Below are 13,068 nucleotides of genomic sequence, written 5' to 3' on the forward strand. Positions count from 1 at the left end.
GCTTCAATTATGGCATTGTGTAAATTTAACTCAATCGGGATTTCTAGGCACTGTTCTAAGGCCATGATCTCTGTCATGTTATTAGTGGCAATCCCCAAATGAATGTGGAAGATATCCTTTATGCTCCCCTACTCATCTCTTATGACACCTCCAAATCCAGCCATCCCTGGGTTTCCCTTAAAGGCCCCATCTATATTGATTTTCAAAAAACCATGAGGAGGAGGCTGCCAGATATCTTTACCAGAAGTTGTTTTGCTCACACCCTTAATAGCGCCAAGGGGAACGAGAGAATGGAGACCCAATTGCCTCAGAATACGAGCCTCCTAGGCCGAAGGGGGGTCCTCAGGAATTTTCCACATAAGGGCTCCTACTGTTTCTTTGATCTATAATAGAATTTGGCTGATGATATTCTGAGTCGAGCCTGTTTTCTTCTTGAAAATCCTGCCATTGTGTTCTTTCCAAACATCCCAGATAATAAAGCCTGGAACCAGAGTCCAAGCCTTATTAATGATTTCGTTATCGGAGAAGTCTTTCCTCCAATTCTTCAATGTGTTGGTGACGCTAAGTCTATCTCTGTCAGTTTGCCTGAAGACTGAGGCCGCCAAATCCCACAAGGTAGAGGTGAAGGGGCAGTGGTTTAGTAAATGATCCATTGTTTCTTCCTATAATCCACATAGATGGAATTTGGATGGGCCAACAAATCCCCTTTTCAGAAGATTCTCCCAAGTGAGAATATTCTTTTGGTGAACTAACCACATAAATAACTTGACTTTCATCCATTGCGGGTTCCTCCAAAGGTTATTCCAAACCTGGTCAGGGTTTGGATAATCAAAACCTAGGGCCATGCGTTTAGCTTCTTTGAGGTTAAAGGTGCCTTCGGTGTTTCGGCCCCATCTCAGTTGGTCAGATGAGGAAGACACTAAAATCTTCCTCTTCTCCAAGTCTAGAGCCAGGGAATCCACCTGTGCTTTCAAAGGACTCTCTTCACTGTAACCAAGATTCTTCCACATTCGCCATTTTCCATTGTCCCTTACCTAATCCCAAAAGTCACTTACCATGAGTAGACCTTTGTTATCAGTGTCATTTTTTAGAGTGGTTAGTTCTTCTCTAAACAAATTTGGTTCCTGCTGCCAGTTATCCTCCCAAAACCGTGCAAGGTTCCCAGCTCTGATCTCCCAGAAACTATGTTGCTAGACAATGCCTCTATTCTCCCAAGCAAGGTTCCAAATGTGGGAGCCCTTGATGAGCCTTGACATTCTGATATGATCCCTCTCCTACCAATTCTTTGCATATTTTTGCTTCCAAAGCTTTGCCCAAGGGGTTGCCGATTCCTTTAGCCACCTCCACCAAATTTTTGCTCCCGAAGCTCTGCTGAAGATTTCAGGGTCATGAAGCCCCAAACCTCCATGGGCCTTAGGTTTGCAGAGCTTGTCCCAAGCTACCAATGCCCACTTATTTTTCTCTTCCCCATTTCCCCAAAGAAAATCTCATTGAATACTTCTGATTTGTTGTATAACACCTTTGGGAGCAGGGAGAGATGAAAACATGAAAATGGGTATAGCTTGTAGAACAGCCTTTGTAAGCACAAGACGCCCCACCAAGTTCAAAGACCTACAAGTCCATTTCCTGACTTTATCCTGATGTTTATTGGTGACTGGTTCCCACACTCCCTTACTCAGAAGTTTGTCAGTAAGAGGCATTCCAAGGTACTTGGAGGGTAACTAAGCCCTTTAAACCCAAGAATTCTGGTGAGTTTCCTCTGAATAGCATTGTCGGTATTGAAAAAAAAACATTTGATTTTTCAAGGCTTACCTCTGTACCAGCCGCTAAAGAAAAGTCATTCAGGATTTGTTTGAATGCTCTGGCTTCCTTGACCGTGGGAATGCCCTACAGCAATGTATCATCCACAAATTGTTGATGAGTAGAGGAATCCCCTTACGGGGTAAGTTTCAGACCTTGGATTCTTCCTTCACCATTTGCCATTTTGATCGCTCTGCCTAGTCCTTCCATCATGAGAACAAAGAGGAAGGGGGAGAGCGGATCCCCTTGTCTGAGACCCCTAGAAGGTATAAAGGTTGTAAAGGGAGATACATTAAGAAGAATTAAGAAACTAACTAAGGATACAAGGTCCATAACCCATCTTATCAAGTTGTGGTCGAATCCATAAGCTCTTAGTACTTCCTTGATGTACGCCAAATTTAGCTTATCATAAGTTTTGCTAGGTCTAGTTGGATGATCATACCAGCTTGCTTCTTGCTCTTAAGAGAGTGTACCACCTCATGTGCTTGTATGATGTTGTTGAGAATCTGTCTTCCTTCCACAAAACTAGTTTGTTCCTCTGAAACAAGAGCAGGAAGAATAGGCTTTAGTCTATTAGCAATTACTTTGGATATAATTTTGTACACCACATTACATGAGGCTATGGGTTTGAATCTCTCAGGTGTCATAACTTTTTCCCGCTTTGGAATCAAAGCTATGAAAGAGGCATTAAGAGCTTTCAAAATAGTTTTGGATATTTTAGAGTCTTCCATAACCTCAAGGATATCTTGTTTGACTGTTTTCCAACAAGCTTTGAAGAAATCCACATTGAAACCATCAGGGCCTGGAGCTTTCCCATTTTGCATCTCATTGATAACTTCACTAACCTCCTCTTCAGACACTGACCTGTTAAGATTGTGGTTGTCTTCCCTGGTTATAGGCTTAGGAATGAACTTTGTGAATTTGTTAATGAACGAGATCTGTCAACGAGAGGCTCCTCTATTATGCTAAGGAAGTGATGAACTAGGACAGATCCTATTTCTATATGTGAGACAAGCTCTTTCCCTTGAGAATCTTTAAGTTTGGAAATTTTGTTATGAGATCTATGATCCAAAGTTGATCTATGAAAAAACTTTGTGTTTCTTTCTCCTTCTCTAATCCACTGCACCCTCGATTTCTGTCTCCATAAAATCTCCTCTTGCAAGCACCACTCTTCCCATTCGTTCTGAAGAGAGTCAGCCTGAATTTTCCTTTCCTCGGTAAAACCCTCTAAGATGTTGATCTGATTAATCTCCTGGATTTTCTTCTCAACTTCTTTTTTAGCTTTAAAAATATTGCCAAACTCTTGTTTATTCCAATCTTTAAGCCTAGATTTGATGTGCTTGAGTCTCTGCTGCAGTATGAACATTTTAGTGCCTTGAACGGGCCTATCTTCCATCCACCATTTGTCAATATTACTGGTGAAGTCAAGGTGAGAGAGCCAGATAGTTTCAAACCTAAAGGGTTTGTTCCTTGGTGTACCCACAAAAGTAGCTTCCTGAACAGGCTAGTGGTCTGAGCTTCCGAAGGGAAGGATTAAAGATGACATATCAAGGCCTGTGATAAGGAGTTCCTCTGAGATTATGAATCTGTCTAATTTAGAGGCAACTTGAGAAGCTCCTCCCCTCTTATTATTCCAAGTAAAAATGCCATTTGTTGTTTCTGTGTCCACTACCCCCATGTTATTCATGAAGTTCTGGAAGGCAATGGAGTCCTTGCCTAGTTTCCTTGTACCCCCTGCCAGAATCCAGGGCATAACAGGATGTCTCTCCCTCAGTTCCTCAAGGGATGTGAGAAGCTTTAGCTTTTCTTATAGTTTCTTAGGGCCATAGACATTAGTGATCATGTAGATCTCCTTATCTCCCAAAGGTTGAATCAAAATCAATAGAAAATTCCTAGAAGCTTCAGCATCTAGGATTCCAAGTTTTTGAGGATCCCATAGAGTGAGAATCCCCCCCGCTAAGTTATCTGCTTTTACCTCTAGATACTCATACTTGATTAACCATTTGTTGTGTATCTCTCTGATCTTGTCCATCGAACATTTTGTTTCCTGAATAAAAATCATATCTGATTTTTCTTCTTTTATTCGACTGCTAAGATTTCTTTGTTTCCTTTTACTTCCTAGACCCCTAATGTTCTAGGTTGTAAGCTTCATTAAGAAATGTTTGTAAACGAGTAACTGATAAGATCCTTCATCTTACCTGAGTTAATCATAGTTTCCCACATTCGGTCAGCAACTCATTCTGTTTTTTCCTTCCTCTTTTCCTACCCGGGTTCTTTGAAGAAAGCATCAGTGTATCCTCCATCATTTTCACTCTCCTATTCTCCTAGTTGTCATGGTTTCTTTTGACTCTAGAGCACTTTATTTGTGATCTCCAGAGGAAGAGATGTTGAACCCTGTCAAACTCCGCTTTTGGCAGAGAGTCAACCCCTTTGTTGATTCCCTGCTCTAGAAAATTTTCTAGATGTAAATTCTCCCTCTCTAGAATCTCCTACAGTTCATGGTATTCCATTCTTGACTCACATGGAGTCATCTCCTGGCCCCTGTTGAGCTCCATCATATTTGGAAAATCATCCATTTGTTTGTTGTTTTCTGGTATATCCTCCATGTTAGCATCCCCTTCCTTCTCATTGGGAATATTCTCTGATTCCTAGTTTGTCCCATTTTTTTCGACTTCTTCTTCTAAGATCTTGAAACCATTGTGGTTCGGTTGTCCGTCTTCAATACTTTTCTTTTGGTAAGGAATGCCTCCTTTCCCTTTACCCCCTACCTTAGTAAAACCTTCGGGATCCTTGCCTGTAGTGGCTTTCATGTTTCTCTCCAGCTTGTTTAAAAGGCAGTCCCTGTATAGGTGCCCGTGTTCATGGCAATTATGGCACCTGAATGGGACGTGTTCATAGTCTACCGTTTTCACCCATTCCTCATTAGACACTTCCAAAATGATTGCATCCGGAAGTGCCCCAAATATGTCCATTTCCACAGATATCTGGGCAAAGGAAGTGTATTTTCCTCTTAGAGTAGTATCTGAGATTTTTATAAAATTCCCTAGCTTGTTACCGATAGCCTTTAGAGACTCCAGCAGCCAATAATCTAAAGGAAAGGAGTAGAGTCTTATCCATATCGGTACCGAAGTGAAAGTCTCTTGTTTTGGGAAAAAGTTCATTACCCATGGTCTCATGTAAAGGCCTACAGATGCGTAAAAATAGGGACCTCCCTCGAACACTTTGTCTTTGTCCTCTAGGCTTGTGAACACCGTCATGAAGAAACCCTTGGACCCAAGGTGAAGGTCAATTTTCCCCTTTGGTTTCCAGTGGTTCCTTATCCATGCTTGCAAAGCCTTTTCCGTCGGCCATAACCCCATAAACTTACAGAAAACAACATATTCAGCCATGTGTTCTCTTTGCACCTGTAGTGTTGGGTCACTTAAAATGACTCAAGGAATCGTGGTCGCCTTGGGTTTACATGCCCCTGTTGTATTCATGGGAGAAACTTTCTAACTACTACCCTCTATCCTCTTCTCCTTACTAGGTTCCTCATTGTTCTATTCATGTTCTTGAGGTCCGATGGTTTCCAATTTTTCATTATTTGTAATCTCTATTGCCACCTCCGCTGGTTTCTTGAAGCGTTGGGAACCAGCTCCCTTGCTTCTGTCCGCAACTACTTGACTGTAGGAGGGAGAAGAACTCCCTCCTCCTCGCCCCGCCATGGTAAGAAACTACACAAACCCTAAAGAAAAACCCTAGATCAGATCACCTCCCTAAGGAGAAGGATAGCTTTCAGGGTTTCAACATGAATTCATCACACCCAAATCAATGCACAATGTTAATCCAATAACTTTAAAATTAATGTACTATCATACATCCAATTATATCAAATAAGAAATCAACATCTACATTGAAATCAATGCATGTAATGCAACCAAATAAGATTAGAAAACAACATTTACACTGAAATCAATTCATCTAATGCAAACAATCAAATAGGATTAGAAATCAGCATTTACACTCAAAACAATGCATCTAGTGCAAGTAAGAAAATAGGAATATAAACCAACATCTAGATTGAAATCAATGCATATAGTGCAAGTAAGCAAAAAGGATTATAAACCAGCATCTACAGTGAAAACAATGCATGTAGTGCAAGATATCAAATAGGATTAGAAATCACCATCTACACTGAAATCAATGCATTTGGTGAAATCAATCAAATAGGATTAAAAATCTTCTACATTGAAATCAAAGCATCCAGTGCAAGCAATCAAATATTATTAGAAATAAACATCTACATTGAAATCAATGGATCTAGTGAAAACAATCAAATAGGATTAGAAATCACCATCTACACTGAAATCAATGCATTTAGTGCAAATAATCAAATAGGATTATAAATCATCTACATTGAAATCAATGCATCTAGTGCAAACAATCAAATATCATTAGAAATCAACATCTACACTAAAATCAATGCATCTAGTGCAAGCAATCAAATAGGATTAGAAATCACCATCTACACTGAAATCAATGCATCTAGTGCAATAAATCTCCCCCCCCCTCCATCTCTCCTTCTTTGTCTCTCTATGCCAACCCCCCAAACACGCACGCTCTCTCATTCCATATTTATCGATCTCTTTTTCTCTCCCTCCCTCTCTCCATCTCTCTCTTTTTCCCTCTCTTCACTTTCCATCTATATCTCTATCTCCCTTTGTGTCTCTATATCACCCCCAAAACATACACTCTATTTCTTCAATCTATTGATCTATCCCTCCCTCCTCTTCTCCACCTCTCTCGATCTCTCTCTTCCCCTTCTCTCCCTCTCCCCCACTTCTATCTCTCTTCCCTCCTATTGTCCTCTCTCCCGCTCTCTCTCTCCACCTTTCTCTCTCTATTTCTTTCTTCTTACCTTCCTTTCTCTCCCCCTCCAACTCCATCTTTTTTTCCCTTCCTCTCTCCACTCTCTCACATCATCTCTCTCTCTCTCTCTCCAACTTTGTTACTATATCCCTCCCTCTCTCCTCTCTCCTTCTCTCCCCCATTCTCTCTATCTCTCCTTTGTCTCTTTATCTTACCCCAAAGATACACACTCTCTCTCCATCTCTCTCTTGTCACTCCCTCTCTCTCTCCACTTCTCACTCTCTAGTATTTATTCTTCCCTCCCTCTCGCCCCCTCCAACTCCAACTCCATTCCCCTATCCTTCCCTCTCTTCTCCTCTCTCATACTTCCTCTGCTACCTCTATCTCTCTTCCCCCATCACTCTCCTCCTCTCTCTCCATTTCTCTCCTACCTCCCACTCTCTCTCCCCCCTCCAAGCATGTCTCTTCCCCTATCACTTCTCTATCTCACTCTCTCTCTCTCCAACTATGTTACTATATCCTTCCCTCTCTCATTCTCTCTCCTTCTCCCCCCCTTCTCTCTATCTCTCCTTCTTTGTCTCTTTATCTCACCCATAAACATACACTCTCTCTCTCTCCATCTCTCCCTTGTCACTCCCTCTCTCTATCCCCTTCTCCTCTCTATGTCTTTCTTCTTCCCTCCCTCTCCACCTCAAACTCCATCTCTTTATCCCGCCCCCTCTCCTACTTTCTCGCAAGTCATCTCTCTCATCATCCCTCTCTCCTACCTTCCTGTGTCTTCCCCATCTCTCTCGGTACAACTTGGCTTAATTAAATCGTCTAAAACCATCAACTATATATATTTTAGTTGGCCTCTAGAATATAAATAATGTGTTAGTTGGTAAGTAGAATATAAATAATATGAAAATTTTATAATCTAGATTAAATAATTTATATAGATTTAAGTTGTTATCGCATCATTAATTTAAGTTTTATGGAAAGGGGTAACCATGCAACACGTGGAACCTGTCCCACACGTCCAAGTTTGACCAAGCCTGAAAAACCCAACTTAATAGACAGTGGAAACAACCGCGATAATTCATATCAAATGACACGAAATTGCAGGCATGCCATTTTAGATGATAATGAACTACCAAAGCCCAATTGGCTTGTTGACTTTCAAATATTGAAATTGAATGTCGTTTTCCCTCAACAACCGCCTCCCAGTTTGCAGAACCCCAGCTCTACTTACCATAATCCATATCAAATGACACGAAAGTGCAGACTTGCCCTTTTAGATAATAATGAACTACCAAAGCCCAATTGGCTTGTTGACTTTGAAATATTCCCAGCAATTGCCTGCCGTTTTCCCTCAACAACCACCTCTCCCTATTGCTGTGTTTATAATCTCCAACAGAAGAACAGAGCAGAGCAGAGCATGAGAATCAGTACCTCCTTTTTCCCAATTCAATGTCTCGCTCTGTTTATCTTTTTCTTCATCTTGCACCTGCGCTTCTGCTCCTCCTCATCTGCTCCTCGACATCATGTCTCGGCAGTTTTTTCGAGCAATGCCGTGGCAATTATACATGTGGGGGCTTTACATTTGAGTATCCTTTTGGGGAAAGTAACAGCGGCTGCGGTCACCCTGTGTTTCAGGTTGACTGTGTGTCGAGCTCTCCTAGCATTTATATGGATAGAAATGATTATCGCCTATCGGAGCCCCTTTTCTTGAGCAATAACGGCGATCATACCATGACTGTCCTTTACGACCAAATCTGGATCTATGGGGGTGAATCATGCAATATTTCAGGTAACTACAATCAGTCATGGTCGTATGACTCTCAATTTTTTCGCCTGGCGGATGGATACACCAATCTGACATTTTGGAGGAACTGCGATCAAACCCATGACAGCAATTTTGTATCAAAAGTGCTTAATTTCAGCTTTTGTGGTGATGTTTGGTACTATAGTTTAACTACAGAGTTAGACTCAGAGGGGGAAAGCTTCTGTTCAACCTATCTTCAACTACCGAGTAATAAGAGTTACCTCTCTCAGGAGCCCATTAAAATTAAGACTTTACTAGCGCAGGGTTTTAAGGTCACATGGAATGTCGATCCGGACAGTGATCGACGCTGTGACACTTGTTTGAAGAGTACTGGGAGATGTGGTTATGACAAATTGAACTCGACAACATTTCTTTGCTATTGTATCGATGGCACAGTCTGGCCAGACGAATGCCCCCGCAATGGTAGGTTTCCCAATCACCTTCTACAGATTTGATTACAAAACTAAGTGTTTGAATTCTTCGCCTTCTCTGTGAGTTTCCGGATCTGTCGAGTATGCATTCTCTTACCAAAATATGTGGATCCTTGCAGGTCCAGGACGTTCGATAAATTCAGCGATTATAATAGGTGAATATGATTTGTTTATTCTATCCATTATTCTGTTAGGGGTTAGACAAAGAGCATATTGATTTCAACCTCTTCATTCTACCGCAGGTTGCCCGACTGTGGTACTTGCGTTGATAGCGATAGCAGTACTTTTTTTATGGTATTGTGCCAAGAGGAGAAAACAACCTCTTCGTCCTCCCCGTAGCTCTGATTCAAAGGTGGAGAAATTCCTAGAGCAATATGCTTATGAAATGCCAACCAGATATTCGCAGTCACAACTCAAGAAGATGACAAACAACTTTGCAGAAAAGTTGGGAGAAGGGGGTTTTGGTGTGGTCTATAAAGGGAAGCTTCAGAATGGTGCTCTAGTGGCTGTCAAGCTTCTTGACCGGCATAGGCATGGCGAGACTCAATTCATGCATGAAGTCGCCACCGTTGGACGGATCCATCATGTCAATTTGGTTCGGCTGTTGGGGTATTGCTTCGAAAATCCTACAAGCGCACTGGTATATGAGTACATGGTAAATGGTTCTCTCGAAAAAGTAATATTTGCCGCAAAAGAGAAGAGGCCGCAAGTCATAATGTGGAAACAATTGTATGCTATAGCTTTGGGTGTGGCTCGTGGAATTGCATATTTACACCAAGATTGCGAGAAGCGCATCATACACTTCGACATCAAACCTCACAATATATTGCTGGATGCGGAATTCACGCCAAAAGTTTCTGACTTTGGTCTCGCAAAGCTTTGTGGAAAGGGAGACGACCATATCTCAATGACGGCCGGGAGAGGGACGCCAGGATATGTTGCGCCAGAGGTATGTGACAGAGAACTGGGTCCTGTTACGGATAAATCAGATGTCTATAGTTTCGGAATGCTTTTGCTAGAAATAGTTGGAGGTAGAAAGAACTTCGATTGGAAGGTTACCAATTCCAGCCAGTTTTACTTTCCTGAGTGGGCTTTCAAGCTGCTTGAAAGTGGGGACTTGGGGATGAGACTAAGAAGAGGAGGAGTCATAGCAGCACAAGATGAGGAGAAGGCGAGAAAACTCACTAAAGTTGGGCTCTGGTGCATTCAATACAAGTCCATAGATCGTCCGAGTATGAGCAGGGTTGTTCAAATGTTAGAAGGAAATGGAGACGACGTGGCCAATCCTCCCTTGCCGTTCAATTCCTCCTCCACCGCTGCACCTGAAAATCCATTGTTATCTTCCACTTAAATTCTTGTTCAATGTCGTTTTATGGTAGCATTGTTACTTGCGACCCTTCTGTAATTCGTGCCAACAAAAATTGCATCTCATTTGGTTCTATACGGAAACATGATTTTTATGTTGTAATAGGTATTAAGAATTTTTAATAAGATTTCATAACGTTACAAATGAGTGTAGAGTTTAAAATTAAAATTTTGTAATCGGAGCATATATCTAGAGATAGTGTATCTCATTTAATTATATATATGTTTATTTATTTTAATTTATTATTTTTAATATATAAAGAAAAGATTATATAATTGTAAGTTATTTTATGAGTATTGAACTTAATCTTTCTAATTTAAATATGTAAAATATCAGTTTTTTTTTAATAGGTAATCAGGATGGAATGTGATAAGGACATTCTAAGTATTTTAAATTTTGGTTTGTAATTTTTTAAAGTAGGATAGTAACTTTATGTTATTTAAGGCATATTATATAATATTTTTAAATGTGTAAATATTTTTTTTAATATTTTACAAATAAATTTAATAATATAAATTTAATTTAAATAAAATTTAATAATAAATCAAAACTTTAAATTTATTTAAAATTATATTTATAAAATTTAAAATTAAATATAAATTTAAAAATTATGATAATTAAATATCAACTTAAAAATTATGAATATAGAAAATAAAATAATTTAATTATATGATGATGATGATGATGGTTAACGTCCGCTGAGACCAAATAACAATTATAATTGTTATTATAATTGTTAATTATAATAACAATTATATTATAAGCATAGAATATAAACCTAGAAAGTAAAATAATTAAGTTATAATAATTATTATATTATAAATATAGTAAAATTATTAACCCATGATTCCAAATTTTAATCATTTGACTCTTCTATTTGGACTAAATGCCTATTTATCCAACCATCCATGATTCCCAATTTCAGTCATTTGACTTTTTTTTAATTCAATTTAATGATGAGTGTTCCTAATTTCTCAGTATACACTGTTTTTTCCCAATTTCTTTTGGTCTTTTTTAATGCATTTCACAATAGAGTAGGCCAGAGTTAGTTTTTAATTGAGCAATGAGAATTTTGACTCTCTATGATATATTGGCCCATATGTACGTTTTTTTATGATGTTTGTAAGTAGGATTGAACTCTTCAATATAATACTTTTTCTTTCTCCCTATCCTTTTATCTAATATATACTTGTAAAACTTGTCAATAATAAAAATATAAATATACCAAAATAAAAAATTATAGTTATACTCAACCACCTATGGTTCCCAATTTTATAAATGTATATAAATATACCAAAATAAAAAAATGATAGTTATACTCAACCACCCATGACTCCCAATTTTATAAATGTATATAAATATACCAAAATAAAAAAATGATAGTTATACTCAACCACCCATGATTCCCAATTTTAATCATTTAACTCTTCCATTTGGACTAAATGCCTAGTCATCCAACCATCCATGATTCCCAATTTCAGTCATTTGACTATTCCATCTTTGGACTAAGTGCCTAGTCATAGATAAACTGATATAAATATTGATATGATGAAGGATAAACTCCAACCACATAATTGAGTGGGACGATTAAGTGAATGGAAAAATGACTCTGTTTTGAATAAGCTAGGTTACGATTCACACGAGGATAATTTTGTATTATATATATTTATATTAAAATAATATTATAAAAAGAAATGAGAAAATATTTTTAATATTCATCTAGTTAAAAATAGTTTATGGGACAAGTGGAGTGTTAAATAGAATCATATATTTCATCCCTTCTCTATTCAATTTAATGATGAGTGCTCCCAACTTCTCAGTACATATTGTTTCTTCTCAATTTTTTTTTGGTCTTTTTCAATGTCTTTCACAATAGAGTACGCGAGAGTTAGTTCTTAAATGATCAATGAGAATTTTGACTCTCCATGATATATTGGCCCATATGTACGTTTTTTTATGATGATTACAAGTGGGATCGAATTCTTCAATATAATACTTTTTCTTTCTCCCTATCCTTTTATCCAAAATATGCTTGTGGAACTTGTCAATAATAACAATATTTACCTCTTTACCTTTCATGGGACACATGTTCAGGTAAATAACCCATTTGTTGAACCATTTGATATTTTGCCACATCCAAGTCTTCTTTCTTTTACACAAAATGTCATTTTAGACAATCTTAGACAATATGTCCCCATTTTTCTCTACTCTTTTTAAATAGCTTATGAGTCGCACTATATCAAGTACTTCAATAGAGACAATCCATACTTCAATAGAGACAATCCTCATTTCACTCAGCATATTATCAACAAAAGACTGAACATTTAATTTTGAACTTTTTTTAATCAAACGCTTTAATTTTTTAATTTTTAATATTTTTTCACTTAAAATATTGAATTGTTTACCATTGTTTGTAAATGACCAATCAAATTAAAAAGAAAAAAAAAGGGATATGGTTTGTGTTTTATATATATATATATATATATATGTATATGTATATATATATATATATATATATATATATATATATATATATATATGTATATATATATATCTATACATATATATATATATATATATATATATATATATATATATATATATAAGTGTGTGTGTGGAGAAGTACATTGGGAAAAAATTCATATAATAAGGAATATTTATGTTTAGAATATAAATAATGAATGGTATTATAGTTGGAAGATTGACTAATAAAATTCATATAAGTATTTTTTGTATATATTTTTTAATGTAATGTTAGGGTTATTGGTTATACATAATGGAAATCGTATACATAATAATGTTAATTTAATGTGTAATAA

General features: G+C 37.7%; 1 protein-coding gene across 1 annotated transcript; it reads left to right on the top strand.

The window, feature by feature from the left end:
- Positions 1 to 8,071: 8,071 nt before the first annotated feature.
- LOC149174560 (LEAF RUST 10 DISEASE-RESISTANCE LOCUS RECEPTOR-LIKE PROTEIN KINASE-like 2.4) lies at positions 8,072 to 10,350 on the top strand. The gene is made up of 3 exons (XM_089422632.1): positions 8,072 to 8,875; positions 9,003 to 9,038; positions 9,126 to 10,350. The coding sequence occupies exons 1-3, from the start codon at positions 8,098 to 8,100 to the stop codon at positions 10,232 to 10,234; spliced, it is 1,923 nt and encodes a 640-aa protein (XP_089278758.1). The 5' UTR covers positions 8,072 to 8,097; the 3' UTR covers positions 10,235 to 10,350.
- The last annotated feature ends 2,718 nt before the right edge of the window (positions 10,351 to 13,068 follow it).

Source organism: Pinus tabuliformis, chromosome 4_1, assembly GCF_031772625.1.
Source record: "Pinus tabuliformis cultivar Carrire ecotype Pingquan chromosome 4_1, CPIR1, whole genome shotgun sequence".
Classification (NCBI taxonomy): domain Eukaryota; kingdom Viridiplantae; phylum Streptophyta; class Pinopsida; order Pinales; family Pinaceae; genus Pinus; species Pinus tabuliformis.

What these genes read in the sequence shown, in the direction of transcription:
- LOC149174560 (XM_089422632.1), top strand. Translation starts at nt 8,098, where the DNA reads ATGTCTCGCTCTGTTTATCTTTTTCTTCATCTTGCACCTGCGCTTCTG. An exon ending in AGACGAATGCCCCCGCAATG is followed by an intron (nt 8,876 to 9,002) that starts GTAGGTTTCCCA and finishes GGATCCTTGCAG; the next exon opens with GTCCAGGACGTTCGATAAAT. An exon ending in AAATTCAGCGATTATAATAG is followed by an intron (nt 9,039 to 9,125) that starts GTGAATATGATT and finishes ATTCTACCGCAG; the next exon opens with GTTGCCCGACTGTGGTACTT.